General features: G+C 47.4%; 1 protein-coding gene across 1 annotated transcript in view; it reads right to left on the reverse strand.

Moving 5' to 3' along the window:
* LOC144511169 (A disintegrin and metalloproteinase with thrombospondin motifs 7-like) overlaps positions 1-18,284 on the reverse strand; it is a 200,445-nt gene that overhangs the window by 121,875 nt on the left and 60,286 nt on the right. Inside the window, exons 7-11 of the mRNA XM_078241199.1 lie at positions 17,129-17,278; positions 7,592-7,735; positions 5,193-5,337; positions 4,455-4,547; positions 2,720-2,865 (exon numbers count right to left, since the gene is read on the reverse strand). Coding sequence (XP_078097325.1) covers positions 2,720-2,865; positions 4,455-4,547; positions 5,193-5,337; positions 7,592-7,735; positions 17,129-17,278 — 678 coding nt within the window. The remainder of the gene's footprint in view (positions 1-2,719; positions 2,866-4,454; positions 4,548-5,192; positions 5,338-7,591; positions 7,736-17,128; positions 17,279-18,284) is intronic.

Below are 18,284 nucleotides of genomic sequence, written 5' to 3' on the forward strand. Positions count from 1 at the left end.
GTGGGATCTTGCTTCGACACATTTACCCATTCTAGTACAGGTATTACTCCTTATTGTATGTTTGAGAAGTTTCTGAGAAAATATGGTCTTTTTTCCCCACACAATCTCAGAATTGTTCTGTTACGACAGGCCATGAGGAATATATCTTTGCTAATTCTACTAGAGATACATGAACTCCAGGGGCAACATTTACCCCAATGTGTTGGCAATATTGAAAGGTGAACTGAGAATGAATTGAAGTGGAACCTAATAGAGAGATTCCAATGGAATAAACTTAGAAAAGCAACACATTACAAAGCGACAGCACATTGATAGGTTGAGATGGCATTTCAATCCAATAATGCTACAGTTTACAGTCAGAATAGAGGATGTCTTGGAGAGATCAGGCAGCATTGAAAGTTTCATTGAAGGTATTGATTGGGAAGAGAGTCTTGAGCTTGACAGCCTCGACAAAAAGCAGCTTAGAGATGAGTTCATAGAAGTAAATACGATAGCAAAGATCAAGTGAGGGCAATTGAATGGTTGGCCCATACTCGCTGAGACTCATTAACACGGCTCTTAGAATCAGAGAATTCCAACAGACCAGAAGAGGCCATTCAGCCCATCGAGTCTGCACTGACTCCCTGACAGAGTATCTTACTAGACCCTCTCTGCCCCACCTCCCCCAACCATTTAACCCTCCATATTTCCCATGACTAATTCCCCCTAACCTACACATTTTGGGACACCAAGGGATAATTTAGCATGGTCAATCCACCTAACCTGCACATCTTTGGAGTGTGGGAGGAACCTGGAGAACCCGGGGGAAACCCATGCAGACACGGGGAGAACGTGCAAACTCCACCAAAAAAAAGTCACCCAAGGCTGGAATTGCACCCGGGTCCCTGGCAGTGCGAGGCAGCAGGATAACCACCGTGCTGCCCAGAGCAGGAGAATCATGGTGTTCATTACCCTCTTGAGCATTTTAAAGTCTCGTAGGTGCATCATCCAGTTCCTTCTTCCTATTTTGTTAAAGCTCACCAGAATTGCCCTGGAAAAAAGTCACTTATTTGCTTTCCTGCAGTTACCTTAGAAACCAGATGTCAAATGGGCAACGGTTGCTGCCATGCTACAGAATCCCAGCTGCTGATTTTGCTAAGACAAGGCTCTGACCTGAGTTATAAATGGAACCATACAGTCAAACAAACGGATAAGTAAGTAAACTGCTTATATTTTATGAGCAGTGAAAATGAAGGGGAACAAAACACCCAGTGATTCTTAGATGACAAGCAACAACACTGTTGCATTCTGTTAAATGCATAGAAAATTATCCGTGGAGTGTTATTGTTGGGTAAGGAAGATGTTTGGATCGGTCACTTTATAAACGCCAGAGAAATGCAGCCAATCCTCATCTCAGAGCCCATTTCATCAAAGTCCCATTGCTCAGTCTAAAACAAAACACCAGTTAAACAGAAAACAGAGGAGGAGCGTTCGTTGAATCATAACGCGGAATCTCACCAAAACATGGCAGAGTCTTGTTTCTGGCTAGAAAACCGACGTGATTCTCTCCAGAGAATGCTTTTGGTGACCACCCCCCTCCCCCTCCTCATGTTGCGGAGGTGAGCTTGGGGGTGGGGCAGGATGCTGATGGGGTGGGCAATCCTTCCGAGAAGGCAGCAAGGTCCCAAAGTTTAAACACCTCATCTAAAAAACAGCATCTGTGACAGTGCAGCACCCAGTCTGCGAAACATACTCTGATCTCCAAAGTGGAACTTGAACCCACAATCTACTGACTGAAGAAATGAGTGTGCTATCAACTGAGCCACAGCTGAGACTTCAGAATAGGATGTGAATAAGGTTATGAGAGGCATGGACAGAGTGGATAGTCAGATGCTCTTTCCTAGGGTAGAAAAGTCAAGTACTAGGGGACATAGGTTTAAGGTGCATGGGGAAAAGTTTAGAGGAGATGTGCGAGGCAAGTTTTTTACACAGAGGGTGGTGAGTGTCTGGAATGCGCTGCCCGGGGAGGTGGTGGGAGCAGGTACAATAGCGGCATTTAAGGGGCAACTAGACAAATACATGAATAGGATGGGAATGGAAGGATATGGACTCTGAAAGTGCATATAGTTTTAGCTTAGGCAGGCATCATGATCGGTGCAGGCTTGGAGGGCCGAAGGGCTCGTTCCTGTGCTGGACTGTTCTTTGCTCTTCTTTGTTCTGTGAATCAGTTTACAACTTCTCATTCGCAAGGACATGTGATCAATGCTAACAGGAGTTCCATGTCCCTTGAGGTTCTGCATTGTCTTCTGATAATAGCATCTAATTGCTCCTTCATTGACTCCAGTGCCGCACTCAATCCAAGTGTTATTATTCTTTGTGTAAAGAACTTCCAAACATTGCTCTAAAGCTGTATTTTATTTGACTCTGACTCCTATTTTTATTGTTGAAGTAATGCTCCACATCTACCTTTCCAATCTCATTCACTTCTCAAGGATCAACACTCAGTTGCATCGTTTACAGCTGAAATATTCTGAGTTTTTCCTCGGATGCTAAGGAAATAATTCTTGTGTCTGCTGTCCCTCCAGGGACAGAATGCCTGCATTCTGTCGCAATGATTGAGAACTTGGCACAACATTGGAACACGGTATTGGAAAACTGATAAGTTTGGAACACCACTGACTGATTGGTGCAAGCTAATAGCTTCCAGCCAAGACTTCAAGGAGAAATCATAAGAGCTTACGTTGGATTGTTGCAGTGTCTCTCTGCACTCTGTATTCCTGCACTGCAGGTTCGACTACACAAAGACCAAGAACCCCAGGCTCCCCAGTTTCCATTCGTACTCTCGGGTCGTTGCTCAGTAGATATGCAATCTCCATCAAAGCACCACTGCAAGAGAAAGTTGAGAGTTACTGCCAGATAATACACTTCCTTTTCTGGGGTCATCAACCTAGGAATTGTTAGAAGTGGAAATGTATTGTTGGCATCACAGACTCCCAATTTAGATATAACAAAAACTTGCATTTATATAGCACCTTTAGCATTGTAAAACATCGCAAAGTGCAACGCAAGAGCATTGTCCAACAGAATTTGGCACCAAGACACATTAGGGTGATATTAGGACAGGTGACAAAAAGGTTGGTCAAAGAGACGGGTTTTAAGGAGGAGAGAGAGGCAGAGAGGTGTAGACATTTAGGGAAGAAATTGAGAACATTGCTTGTTTATTTAACAGGATCAGTTGTACTGCCATACTGGATGCCAAGCCCATGCCACCATGTCCTATCCATGGGTTCAGTCCCTTAAAGTAACATGAGTGAATGTACACGTTACGCAGTTCAACTAAGGTTCAACTAACAAGTTAACATGTAGTTATAGCAAACAATTGGAAAGGTAAACAGCATGGCCTCAAAATAAGGGAAAACAGATTTAGGACTGAGTTGAGGAGGAACTTCTTCACATAAAGGATTGTGAATCTGTGGAATTCCCTGCCCAGTGAAGCAGTTGAGGCTACCTCATTGAATGTTTTTAAGGCAAGAATAGATAAATTTTTGAACAGTAAAGAAATTAAGGGTTATGGTGAGCGGGCGGGTAAGTGGAGCTGAGTCCACAAAAAGATCAGTCATGATCTTATTGAATGGCGGAGCAGGCTCGAGGGGCCAGATGGGCTACTCCTGATCCTAGTTCTTATGTTATGTTGACCTTTATTATAAGAAGGTTGGAGGGCAAGAGTAAGGACGCCTTGCAGCAATTTATATCGGACTTTGGCAAGACCACACATGGAGCTCTTTATCCCCTTACCACAGGAACGATCTACATTCCCAGAGCAGGGCGTGAGGAATGTTCATGGTCAATTCCTGAGTTGAGAAAGCTGCTTATTGGGAGGAAGATGGAATAGAATAAGAATGTAGTGTCTGGAGTTTAGAAGGATGAGAGGTGACCCCATTGGAATGTGTAACATTCTTACAGAAACTGACCAGTTAATGGTTGGAGAAACTGAGAGCTGGATGACCATAGTCTCAAGATAAGGGGGCGGCCATTTTGGACTGAGAGGAGGGAAAATGTCTTTAGTGTTCTGGAATTCTCTACCCCAGAGGGTTACGGATGCTGAGTCAGTGAGAATATTCAAGACGGAGGTTGATAGATTTTCGGACACTAAGGAAATCGAAGGATATGGGGATGGGGTGGGAACAAGGTGACAGGCTTGGGTGGAGAGGGCAGGGTGCATGTGGTGATGGTGGGGGATGGTGGCAGCGAGGTGGTTCGAGTGAGCAGCCTGTTCCTCAGGTCTGGTCAGCATCTCCCCACTGGTGGACCGTCCATTAGTTCCTTCCATAGAAACAGGTGGACATACGGTCCAATCTTTCAGCCAATCAACTTGAGAGAAGCACTACGCCCAGCCAGACATTTTTCATCGCCTTGATTGACTGAAAAATGCAAATCAGTGAGAGAGCTGAAGGAAACTTGGTTGAAAACATTACCTTGTCCTCTCCACATTTGGTACCATCCACAGCTGCATCCAGCTTAGAGTGACAGGTGTTTCCCACGGTGCACCACAGAGTATTGCAGACACTCTGTCAGGGAGAGAAGGGCAATTATTAAACTTAGAGCAGCAGCTCACAATTCAGGGTCATTCTGTGAGAGTCCAGAGAAACACACACTTCTCGCTGGGGAGCGCAGAGGAATGTTGACAGACAGACCGAGGAACCTGTGGCATCACTCAGCCCGAGCTACCCTCCTTTGCCTCCCCGTTTCCTCCCATCCCATCTCTACCTTCCACTTCGGGTCAGATTCTGGATGCCAAAGGGGGACCAAATGGAGCCAGGTTGGCAAAAAAGACACAAAATCACGCTGTAGTCCAGTGCTGAGGGAGTGCCGTCCTGCCAGAGGTGCTGTATTTTGGATGCGATATTAAGCTGAGACCCCGAATGCCTTCTCACATGGATGCGAAAGATCCCAAGACGCTATTCCCAAGACCAGCAAGGGAGTTAACCCTGGCGTGCTGGCCAATATTTATCCCAAACCAAAATCACAAAAACAGAAGACATTCCCTTTGTTACAGCAGTAACTAAACTTCAAAGAGTATCGGCTGGGAAAAACTTTGGAACTATCAATACCAGACTTTCCTTATCTTTTATGTGGGGTTCTGAGCCACACAGGACCGGCACTAACTACCTAGTCCCAGAAAGACCCTGTTAATGGAAGGATTGTTGCCTTACGTCCATGTTGTCGCAAAACACAGACCGGACTCCGTACTGCAGCCGACACTGGTGATTGACGTCGTACAACACTCCCGGGGCCACTGAGGGCAATTCAATTGCTTCCTTGGTGGGCAGATCATCCAGACAGAGACCCCATCCGCGGCTGGAAGCAACAAGTAGATAAAGTAAAAAAAAAAGGCACATCAATAAAACAAACAGGAAGCGGAGGGGTTTTAGGGATAACTGGAGGATCTGAGAAGAGACGAAACCCAAATCGACATTTGGGTGGCCTTGGTGAGGCCACACCTAGAGTATTGTGTGCAGTTTTGGTCTCCTTTTCTGAGGAAGGATGTTCTTGCTCTCGAGGGAGCGCAGCGAAGGTTTACCAGGCTGATTCCGGAGATGGTGGGACTGATGTATGAGGAGAGATTGACTAGGTTAGGATTGTTTTCGCTGGAGTTGAGATGAATAAGTCTCATACGGACTTATAAAATTCTAACAGGACTAGACACGGTAGATGCAGGGAGGATGTTCCCAATGGTGGGGGGAGTCCAGAACCAGGGGTCACAGTCTGAGGATTTGGGGTAGACCATTTAGCTCGAACATGAGGAGACATTTCTTCACCCAAAGAGTGGTGAGCCTGTGGAGTTCATTACCACAGGAAGTAGTTGATGCCAAAACATTGAATGTATTCAAGAGGCGGCTGGATACAGCACTTGGGGCAAATGGGATCAAAGGTTATGGGGAGAAAGCAGGATTAGGCTATTGAGTTTCACAGTAACTTCTTTGCAGTGTTAATGTAAGCCTTACTTGTGATTAATAAATAAATTTACTTGAGTTGGATGATCAGCCATGATTGTGATGAAAGGTGGAGCAGGCGCAAAGGGCCGAATGGCTTCCCCCCGCTCCTATCTTCTATGTTTCTATTTCATTCTTGCGTTTTAATAAGCAAAAGACTTGTGTCTATTTTTCACCTCATTTCCACTGAAGTTGCTGGTGTTTCCTGGATGCCCGTGGGTCACTCACTGCCCCTGTACCTAACCAAGTGCCGTTCCTTGTGTGCAAGTTGTGACTCCGACTATGAGGGGCCTCATCTCAGAGTCTGATCTCTCCCAATGGTCATACAGCCTCCAGCAAGGAATCAGGAACGGCAACCCTGAATCAGCTTCCACTAAGGAGAAGGTCAATAATTGTGGCAATTTAGTTCCCCCACCCTCCAACACGCCCTCAACCGGGGCCAGCCAGCGTATTACCCACTGACAATCTGAGCTGAAGCTGTTACAGTGTGTTCAGAGAGATGATCTCTAAGATTTAAGGGCTAAGAGGTGATTTCTCAATGTTCCCTCTATAGTTCACTGCATGAGGGATGCCTCACAAGCAATGGGCAATTGCAGAAGGCGCAAGAGCATGTGAGCATGTAAGCATGCAGGTACAGCGGGCAGTAAAGTAGTGATGGACTTCATAGCAAGAGGATTTGAGTATAGGGATAGGGATGTTTTGCTGCAATTGTATAAGGCGTTGGTGAGGAAACACCTGGAGTATTGTGTGCAGCCTTTGTGTCTTTATCTGAGGAAGGATGTCCTTGCTATAGAGGGAGCGCAGCGAAGGTTTACCAGACTGATTCCTGGGATGGCCGGTCTGTCATATGAGGAGAGACTAAGCCGGTTAGGATTGTATTCATTGGAGTTTAGAAGCATGAGAGGGAATCTCATAGAAATTTATAAAATTCTAACAGGGTTAGACATGATGTGGGGATGCCGGCGTTGGACTTGGATAGGCACATTAAGAAGTCTCACAACACCAGGTTAAAGTCCAACAGGTTTATTTGGTAGCACGAGCTTTCGGAGCGCTGCTCCTTCCTCAGGTGAGTGAAGGAGCACCTGATGAAGGAACAGCGTTCCGAAAGCTCGTGCTATGAGGGTTAGACAGAGTAGATTCAGAAAGAATGTGGGGGAGTCCAGAACTAGGGGTCATAGTTTGAGGATAAGGGGTAAATCTTTTTTTAACTGAGGTGAGGAGAAATTTCTTCACCCAGAGGCTGGTGAATGTGTGGAATTCACTACCACAGAAAGTAATTGAGGCCAAAACGCTGTCTGATTTCAAGAAGAAATTAGTTATAGCTCTTGGGGCTAAAGGGATCAAGGGATATGGGGGGAAAGGGAGGATCAGGATGTTGAACTTGATGATCAGCCATGATCAAAATGAATGGTAGAGCAGGTCCAACGGGCCAAATGGTCTACTCCTGCTTCTCGTTTCTATGTTTCTAAGACACAGCTTCAACTAACGCCACAAGTTTGTAAAAGAACACCAAGCTAGCTCTTGTAGTTCTCCACCTGGGTTCCTAAACAGGAACACACAGTGCAGATCCTTCACCCAAAACCCAACATAATATAGGACCCAAGGAGAGAGACACTTACTCGAGAAAGCGGGTGATGTATTCCCGGCTGCAACGTGACCAGGTCAGTGGGCTGGTATCGTACAGGAGCTGTGGGGACATGATGAAAGGTCTTTTCCCAATGGGCTCACAGTCATTGGCTGTCCCGTCGTGTTGTATCCCAAAGCTGAAATGTAAAAGCAAGAGTCCAACAAAAACAAGAGAAAGTGGAGTGAGTCAGCACTGAAAGCAGAACCTGAGCTGTACACGGAGCAGACTGAGGAGATACAAAACACCAGGACCTGCTGAAACTCACTGCTTTACTTGTGCCTGGAATGTGGGTGTCACTGGCTGTGCCAGCATTTATTGCCCATCCCTAATTACCCTGGAGAAGGTGGTGATTGGAATGACTTCAATCAGGCCATTGAGGTTGGCCTATTGGAATATGAACTCCCTGATTAAGGAGTCACTTGATGGGCCAATCATGGAGTCTTTGCCTTGTATTTAACCAGGAGTGTCAGTTCCTCTTGCACTCCCGAAGGTAGACTGCTGACTGCGAGCCCTCTGTGCACTGCTGTTGGAATTGTAAATAAAGGGATTTTAGTGAAGGGACTTCTGCCTCAGAAGACTTATTACAGTAGTCAGTGGCCTTCTTCAACATGCAGGGGTGAAGGTACATTTGGAGAGCATCTTGGATGGAAGTCTGGAAGCAGATGGAACGGGAACTTTCAAAAGGGAACTGCGTAAATGGTTGGAAGGGGAATCATTTGCAAGGTTATAGAGAATGAGCAAGGGCGTAGGATAAATTTCACAGAACTGGCACAAGTACAATGGGCCAAATGGCCTCCTTTCTGTGCGGTAAGGTTCTACGGATGGAATTCTCCAGCCCTTTCCACAGGTGGGATCTTCTGGTCTCACTGAAGTTGACCCCCGCTGTGGGTTCCCTGATAAGGAGGGCATGGATAAGGAGCGTAAATCACCATCGAATTCTCTGAGAATAGAAGATTCCGCCAATGGCAAACCGACTGCAAAGAGGCTGGAGAATTTCACCCTATGATTTTTACTGTAATTATCTGTTAACTGTGGGACATTGGGTTAAGGGCAATGAGGAATCTGGGCAATTTAGGGAATATCTTTAACAATCTTTGATGGGCGTCACGATGGCACAGTGGTTAGCACTGCTGCCTCGCAGCTCCAAGGACCTGGGTTCGATTCCTTGCTTGGGTCACTGTCTGTCCGGAGTCTGCATGTTCTCCCCGTGTCAGGATGGGTTTCCTCCGGGTGCTCCAGTTTCCTCCCACAGTCAAAGATGTGTGGGTTAAGTGCATTGGCCATGATAAATTGCCCCTTAGTGTCCCGGGATCCGTAGGTTAGAGGGATTAGTGGGGTAAATATATGGGATTATGGGGATAAGGCCTGGGTAGGATTGCTATTGGTGCAGACTCGATGGGCCAAATGGTCTCCTTCTGCACTGTAGGGATTCTATGGTTCTAAAGTTGGAAGTATTGTGAAATGGACTAGTAATTGGAATAATCCCAAATGAAAAAGGGGCTATCAATTCCAGACAGGGTGGGGAAATTGATGAAAGGTTGGAAGGGGAGGTTAGACAGGTGAAAGGTCATTACAGTGGAAGAACTCATAACCACCAACTGCACTCAAAGTGTTTGGGACAGTCCAAATCTATTTGCTAATTACACCTGTCAACACCCTGTTAAGACGACTGTAAGCGACAGCTTTACTTGCAGATGTTTTCCATTTATAAGCTGCCAAGGTGCTGGCAACAGTTTCAGACTTGCTTCCAAACGCATGCTGGGAATAATCAGAGGTTGTAAATTCTGCAGCGAAATTCTCCCTGTCCACCCTCCACAAGGCACAAGTCAGGAGTGTGATGGAATACTCTTCACTCGCCTAGATGAGTGCGGCTCCAACAACACTCAAGAAGCTCAAAATCATCCAGGACAAAGCAGCGTGCTTGATTGGTACCCCATCCAGCACCTGAAACATTAACTCCCTCCGCCACCGATGCACAAAGGCATCCGTGTGTACCATCTACAAGTAGGGTAGCCATTTCCACATTTCCAAAAAGGAGGACAAAGATGGCAGCCGCGCGTGCGCACTGACAACATCCGCTCAGCCAGCCGTCCCGCGTCGCGTCATCGTCGGAAACCGTCCGCAAACAGCCGAGCGCACCATTGCGTCATCCTCGGCAACCTCTCCCCCGCCCCCTCCCGAGTCAGCTTCGGCCACCCGCCAGAAATAGCCGAAGATCTCCGGGAGAGCCGCTCCGACCGATACACCCCCCCGCCACTCTGTCATCTTCGGCAACGTGCCGGCTCAGACCAGAACGTCATCGCATCACCATCCGAGCTCCCCCCCCCCGACTCATCTTCGGATCCCTCCGGAAACAACCGAGCGCTTGGACACCCGCCGATTGCGTCAGCTTCGGCAAGCGCCTCCACACAGCCGAGAACGTCACCACCCACCCGAGCACTCCCGGCTCATCTTCGGCCACCGATCGGAATGAACCGAGGTCGCTGCGTCCCGACCGAGCATTGCGTCATCTTCGGAGGCGCGGAGATTGCGTCACCGGCCTTCGGGCACTCCACGGAACGAAACTGACTTCGGAAATCCTCCGGAAAGTGCCGAGCGCCGGCCCTTTTTTAGTCAGACCCAAAAAAGGAGGACAAATTAATGTCCGGCTCGAGGTGGCGCCGGAGGGAGTGCTCAAAAGGCGGACTGTCCGGCCTAAAGCCGGACATCTGCCCTCCCTATCTACGAGATGCGCTGCAGGAACTCGCCGCATGGGGACTGCAGCGATTCAAGAAGGTATCTCACCACCTCCTTCTCAATTAGAGATGGGCCTCACACTTGCATCCCATGAACAAATCAAAACTATTCAGTTTATATTTCAAAAACCAGCAGTCTGCTTTTCTCACGGAGAATTATCCCGTTCAGTGAAGCATGCATAAAACACGAGTAACGGTAACAGGATCATTTGTAAACAAACACCAGAGAGTAGGTTGCACAAACTACAATACATTGTTTAGAATATATAGATGCAGACTCCAGGCACTGGAATGCTGGGCGGCTGCAGAGGGAATGAAATTGCAGTGTAATGCAGAGATGAATTTCTGATCTTGTGCCAAGCCGCCAGACTCCGATATCTCTACATTAAAGCTCCTCTCTCATTTTCAATCTAACCTGGAAGCACCGTAGCTCAAGGAATATATATCTGTAATTTAAAATATTCAGAAATATCTTAATTATATGTCTTGATTTTAATGTACTCTATAACATTGTTTTTGGAAAACAGAAAATAATTGGTATCTCGTGGTAATTGCAGTATAGCGTTGGATTCTAGGAATTCAGATTATTGAAATAACTAACATGAAACCTGGAAACAATTTCAGCTTGCAACCTACGAGGAGGAGTTCTAACAGTTTATATCTGGAATTAAGGCTCAATTTCAGCTGTAGCTCCGGGAGTGAGAGACGGCTAGGATCCAGGCTCGGGATTTCTATGGGCAGAATTTCACAAGCACTCTTGGAATTCCCTCCCTGACGGCATTGTGGGTCAACCCACAGCACGTGGACGGCAGCGATTCAAGAAGGCAGCTCACCACCATCTTCTCAAGGGCAACTAGGGATGGGCACTAAGTGCTGGCCTAGCCAGCGTTGCCCATGTCCCACGACTGAATAAAAAACTCAGGGCAACCGGAACCGGCCGCGATTCACAGTTCCACACGAGGTCAATTCAGACTCATGATATTAAGCTGGCTGGCCATTTAGGCAGCAGCCAGTGTAAATCACGACTGCATTGGGCCAGTGGGGTTGGGCACCCCACATCCAATGGTTGAAAGGCTGCGTGCAAAGGCATCACTGCCGGCAGAGTGGCCAGCGCTGGTACAGTCATAGAATCAGAGGTTTACAACATGGAAACAGGACTTTCAGCCCAACTTGTCCATGCCACCCTTTTTATTTTAAACCTCTAAACTGGTCCCAATTGCCCGCATTTGGCCCATATCCTTCTATATCCATCTTATCCATGTAACTGTCTAAATGCTTTTTAAAAGACAAAATCGTACCCGCCTCTACTGCTACCTCTGGCAGCTTGTTCCAGACACTCACCGTCCAGTGTGAAAAAATTGCCCCTCTGGACCCTTTTGTATCTCTCCCCTCTCACCTTAAACCTATGCCCTCTAGTTTTAGACTCACTTACCTTTGGGAAAATCTATTGACTATCTAGCTGATCTATGCCCCTCATTATTTTATAGACCTCTATTAGATCAGCCTTCTACGCTCCAGAGAAAAAAGTCCCAGTCTATCCAGCCTCTCCTTATAACTCCTCATATGGTAGTCACGGCAGGCAGAAAGAAGATTCCAGTGGCCAGCAAGAGGACAGCAATGACCTGAGAGCTCCACACTGTGCTGAGCCCCCAACACAAAAAACACTGCTGCAACTCACTCCCCATCCAGCATTTGCTCCATTCCCCTTCCAACACCCCCCATTGAATCGAAAACAATAACAGTCGGCCCGTGTTTCATGTCCGCCGAGCTTGAAATCGCATGAGGCACCTAAAGTGTCGGTCAGTTGGGGATTTAATCCCCTCAACAAACAGCATTGCTGTTGGTGGGACCCGGTTCGATTCCCGGCTTGGGTCACTGTCTGTGTGGTGTTTGCACATTCTCCCCGTGTCTGCATGGGTTTCCTCCGGGTGCTCCGGTTTCCCCCCACAGTCTAAAGATGTGCGAGTTAGGTGGATTAGCCATGCTAAATTGCCCGCAGTGTCAGGAGGATTAGCAGGGTAAATACGTGGGGTTACAAGGTTAAGTTGATTTGCCATGCTAAATGGACCCTAGTGACGGGGGATTAGCAGGCTAAGTATGTGGGGATCCGGAGATAGGGCCTGGGTGGGATTGTGGTTGGTGCAGACTCGATGGGCCGAATGGCCTCCTTCTGCACTGTAGGGATTCGATGATTCTAAGTCTCTCTTTAAATGACAGTAACTGGCTGGAATCTGATCAAAGGACTCACTTTGCTTATGTAGACAATATACATCACATTTGCAATGATTACAGGCTGGAATCTAACTGCACGAGTTAGATATTCCAACCACAGAAAACTGAGTGTCCAGGAATGAAAAATGAAAAATCCTTTCATCCGTTTTGTTTACAGTGTAAACTGTCAGAGAAGAGAGGCTGCATTTTCCAACCTTAATCTAATCTAAACTTTTCTTGGAACTATTCCAAACTGCCAATTTTCTTTTCATAGAAGCACGGTGGCACAGTGGTTAGCACTGCTGCCTCACAGCGCCAGGACCCGGGTTTGATTCCCGGCTTAGGTCACTGTCTGTGTGGTGTCTGCACGTTCTCCCCGTGCCTGCGTGGGTTTCCTCCGGGTGCTCCGGTTTCCTCCCACAGTCCAAAAGACGTGCTGGTTGGATGCATTGCCCGTGCTAAATTCTCCCTCAGTGTACCCGAACAGGCGCCGGAGTGTGGCAACTAGAGGATTTTCACAGTAACTTCATTGTAGTGTCAATGTAAGCCTTACTTGCGAGACTAATAAATAAACTTTTTTTTTTAGGTGAATACAGATTTATTCTTAATTTTAAGATGGGATTTTATCCTTATTTTTGACTTCATTTTGCCTCCCATTGCCAGCTCCCAGTGGACTTAACACCATCATTGCTTTAGCCTGAAGCTGGGGATGTGTGTTTGGCATTGAGCTGTCACCCAGACTATTCCCAGGGTACATACATACAAAAATACGAATTCGGAGCAGGAGTAGGCCATTCGGCCCCTCAAGTCTGCTCCATTCAACAAAATCATGGCTGATCTGATTGTAACCTCAACCTCACACTCCTGCCTGTCCTGGATACCCTTTGACTCCCTTACGAGTCAACAATTTATCTGCCTCTGCCTTATAAATAGTCAGTGAGCCTGCCTGCACTGCTCTCTGCGGAGGAGAGTTCCAAAGACTCATGACCCTCTGAGAGAAAGAAAATTCTCTTCATTTCCATGGCACCATGGTGGCGAACTGGTTAGCACTGCTGCCCCACAATGGGTTTCCTCCCACAGTCCAAAGAGGTGGATTGGCCATGCTAAATTGTCCCTTAGTGTCACGGGGATTGGCTGGGTACATGTGTGGGGTTACGGGAATAGGGCCTGGGTGGGATTGTGGTCGGTACAGACTCGATGGGCCAAATGGCCTCCTTCTGTACTGTAGGGAGTCTATGGTTCTATGATTAAACGGAAGACCAGTTGACTGGAATTTTCTGGCCCTTCACACCAGTGGGATCTTCTGGTCCTGCCGATGGCACACCCCACTGCGGGTTTCTCAACAGCAAGGGGTGCATTCAACGGGCCACATCAGAGGATCCCACCGCTGGCCAAAGGTGGGCTGTCTCGGAGAAACACGCAGCGGGTTCTGTGGAAAATTCCATCCTTTTATTTATAAACTGTTCGATGTCAGCCTGGTTTAAGATGTTCGCAGATAGATTACAATTCCAAAGGCCCAGGTGCAGGAAGGTGGGGTTAGAAAGGGTACCTGGGTGTCCTCGGTCTGGTATGGACAAGCTGGGCCGAACGGCTTCTTTCTGTGCTGTAACTTTTCATGGAATCGTAGAATCCCTACAGGAAGCCATTTGGCCCATCGAGCCTGCACCGACACCAATCCCACCCAGGTCCTAGCCCCGCTTAGCTAACCTGCTAATTCCTCTAACCTATCACATCCCGGGACACTAATTTAGCATGTCCAATCAACCTAACCCGCACATCTTTGGAGTGTGGGAGGAAACCCACGCACACACGGGGAGAACGTGCAAACTCCACACAGCCATGTGGAATTGACTGGGTGACGGTGACCCGAGCCGGGATTCGAACCCGGGTCCCTGGCGCTGTGAGGACTAACCACCGTGCCACCCATTCTATGGTTCTTTCTAATTGAAGGAAAGAATTTGTATTTCTCCCGTCACCTCATGATCTCAGGGCACCCCAAAATGTTTTACAGTAGCTTAACTTATTTTGAAGTATAGTCACTGTTGTGATGCAGGAAATACAACAACCAGTTTTGGGTGCAGCAAGCTCCCACAAACTGCAATGAGTTAAATCATCTGTTTTACTGCTGTTTGTTGTGGGATTATCATTGGCCGGCACTTCCCTGCTCCTCTTCAGACTAGTGCCATCGAATCTCAATTCAGAGAGACTAGACCAGGCCTCAGTTTAATGTCTTACTTAAAGGAAGGCGTCTCCAACAGTGTCGCACTCCCTCAGTACTGCACTGGGAACAACAGCTGGGATTTTGTGTTCAAGTCTCTGGAGTGGAACTTGAACCCATAACTGTTGGACGCAAGCGGAGGTTAAATGTTAATTGTATAAAGTAAGGTTAAATGTATTCAGATAGGGGACAGGGGGAGGGGGAGGGGGGGGGGGCACTCGTTACTTGTGCACATAAAAAGAGACACACTGCCTGGTTGCGGGGGGGGGGGGGGGGGGGGGGTGGAGGGTTGTGATGGATCGGAGGACTTCCTCATGGGTCTACTCCTTTGTGTGGCCAAGGTGGCTAAAACAGGTCCAGCCATCAGACTGCGGAGAGGGTGATTAGACCTGATTGTCTGCTTCCTTCCTTGCCCGGAGAGGGTCCACGCCCCGTCCAGTGGCACACTCGAGGCATTCCGGTATAGGGAACTGGAGTGCATCGTCAGTTCCAGAAATGACTTTTAATTTAATTTGCTAACTTTCCTTTAACATTTTTGGTCTTTTTGGCTGGAACCTTACCAGCATTCACACCAGCGGGACTTTCCCCGTCCCATCACAGTGAAAGGAGATTCGGCTGGCTGCCAATTTCTCTGACCTCGCTGCAGCGGGAGCGTGGCGTGAATGTGAGCCCTTTGTCTCTGAGTGGTCAAGACATTGCACTGGGGAATGAACCAGGAAATAGCTGTTTGTTACTTGAACAAGGTGCATAGTTTGCATGTTCCTTCTCTCTGCAAGGGACAGGGCCCTTTGTGTCAATATATATATATTTGCTAGCATGTGTGAGTGACCACACCGTGAACCCGACTGACAATCTTAAAATGGTCTTCAGTATCATTCTTAGCACAGTCAGTTGTCCAATTGTGAAATGGCATCTAATGTTGCTCCCAGGTTCATTCCCCAGGGCAATGCTTTGACCAGAACAAAGCTGGGTAGTTAACTGTTCCGTGCTGCATTCTCTATGGCAATTCCTCCACCAATCGGAGTCCACTTGCCAACCAATCAGCACTCTCTTTACATGCAGTATAGATTGATGTTCAAGTGCAGCAGGTCTGACAGCATCTGTGGAGAGAGAGTAGAGCCAACGTTTCCAGTCCGGCTGACCCTTTGTCAGAGAATGCAGCATGGACGAGTTAACTATTTGCTTGTGAGCTGTCCTGATGAGTGGAAGATGAAAAGCTTTGACAGCATGTCTCTTTTTTCAGCAAAACTCAAGTTCCGTATCACCAAACGAATATTAATTGTTTATTTGGTAAAGAGACGCTTGGGGCTGAAGTGCGTCATCTCTGGAAAAGTTATTTTAATTTAATAAGTTTCCTTTGTCATTTGTTTTATTTGCAGTACCTCTTTAAGGAGTTAGAATAGAATAGAATCTCTACAGTGCAGAAGGAGGTCATTCAGCCCATCGAGTCTGCACCAACTCTCCAAACGTTATCCAGGCTCACTCACCCACCCTCTCCCCATAACCCCATACATTTATCATGGCTAGTCCAACTAACCTACACATTTTTGCACATTAAGGGGCAATGCAGAAGGAGGCCATTCAGCCCTTCAAGTCTGCACTGACTCTCCGACAGAACATCTTAACTAGACACTAACCCCGCTACTCCAAGTATTTGTTCCACTAATTTCCCTAACTTACACATCTTTGGATACCAGGGGCAATTTAGCACGGCCAATCGACCTAGCCTGCATATCTTTGGACTGTGGGAGGAAATCAGAGCACCCGAGGAAACCCACGCAGACACGGGGAGAACGTTCAGACTCCGCACAGACAGTGACCTGAGGCCGGAATCGAACCCGGGTCCCTGGTGCTGTGAGGCAGCAGTGCTAACCACTGTGCCATCATGCTGCCCCAATTTAGCATGGCCAATCCACCTAACATGCACATCTTTGGACTGTTAATTAGTTAGTTTGTTCATTTTTTAAATTATTTACTCAAACAAAAATATGTCTTCACACTGCTGGTGAGTTGTAGAGTTAGGAGTTAAACATTTGTAATGTCTCACTTTGCGATTAAATCTAAAACCAAGTAACGATTTGACTTCTTGGGGGAAATGTTGCCATCCCGCCCACCGTGGGAAACGTAGCGGGTGGGGAGCAGACCCTGCAAAGGTCCGTTGACCTCAGGTGGGACTGTCTAGTTTTGGGGCGAGCGCGGCCGGAAAATCCCGCCCCTCGTCTCTTCCTTTACCTACTAGCCGTGAGAAATTGAATATTAACCATGGAGCCACGGCCAATTCCTTAACTGAGCTCAGAGAATTCAGTCTCCTGATCAGCAGCTGCTGAGAATGAGCGGAATCTCGAGAGCGAGTTGCCAGACTTACTTATGTCCGAGCTCGTGTGCGACAGTGAATGCCAGAGGGAGACCCGAGTCCTCATTGATGCTGCAGCTCCTGTGGGGTTGGCACATTCCGGAAACGTGTGACAATCCCAGCGTCTCACATGGGCGGTTCATTCCAGCACAGATATCCTTCCTAGTCAAAAAAAGAGAAACAACATTTAAAACCGCTTCACACCCCGTCTGAGCCAATGGGAGAGCTGAAATTACTCAACAATAGCTCCAGTGAAAAGGGGATCTCTTATTTTGTACCTTCTACTGAATTATAGTTCTGCACTCACTATAGTTTTGTATCAGCCTCCTATCCACTGACTCTGTCTATACTTCCCGCTGCCTCGGCAAAGCAGCCAGCATAATTGAGGATCCCACGCACCCCGGACATTCTCTCTTCCATCTTCTTCCAATGGGAAAAAGACACAAGTCTGAGGTCACGTACCAACCGACTTAAGAACAGCTTCTTCCCTGCTGCCATCAGACTTTTGAATGGACTTACCTCGCACTAAGTTGATCTTTCTCTACACCCTAGCTATGACTGTAACACTACATTCTGCACTCTCTCCTTTCCTTCTCTATGAACGGTATGCTTTGTCTGTATAGCACGCAAGAAACAATACTTTTCACTGTATACTAATACATGTGACAATAATAAATCAAATCAAATAACTATAGTTCTGTACTCACTTCTACTGAACCACCGGTTAGCACTGCCTCCTCACAGCGCCATGAACCCGGGTTCGTTTCCCAGCTTGGGTCACTGTCTGTGCGGAGTCTGCATGTTCTTCCTGTGTCTGCGTGGGTTTCCTCCGGGTACTCCGGTTTCCTCCCACAGTCCGAAAGATGTGCTGGTTAGGGTGCATTGGCCATGCTAAATTCTCCCTCAGTGTACCCGAACAGATGCAGGAGCGTAGCGACTAGGGGATTTTCACAGTAACTTCATTGCCGTGTTATAACGTAAGCCTACTTGTGACGCTAATAAATAAATTTTAAACTTAAATTTCACCTGTCCTCTCCGATCAGGGTCTTCTGCCAGCAATTGACCAGCAGCGCAGTGCACACCCGTGGGTCTCCTCATACCCATAAACCAGCCGCCCGCTGACCACTGCCAACAACTCCCACACTCGAACGCTGGGTCACTCACAAGC

This window comes from Mustelus asterias, chromosome 24 (assembly GCF_964213995.1).
Source record: "Mustelus asterias chromosome 24, sMusAst1.hap1.1, whole genome shotgun sequence".
Taxonomy (NCBI): Eukaryota; Metazoa; Chordata; class Chondrichthyes; order Carcharhiniformes; family Triakidae; genus Mustelus; species Mustelus asterias.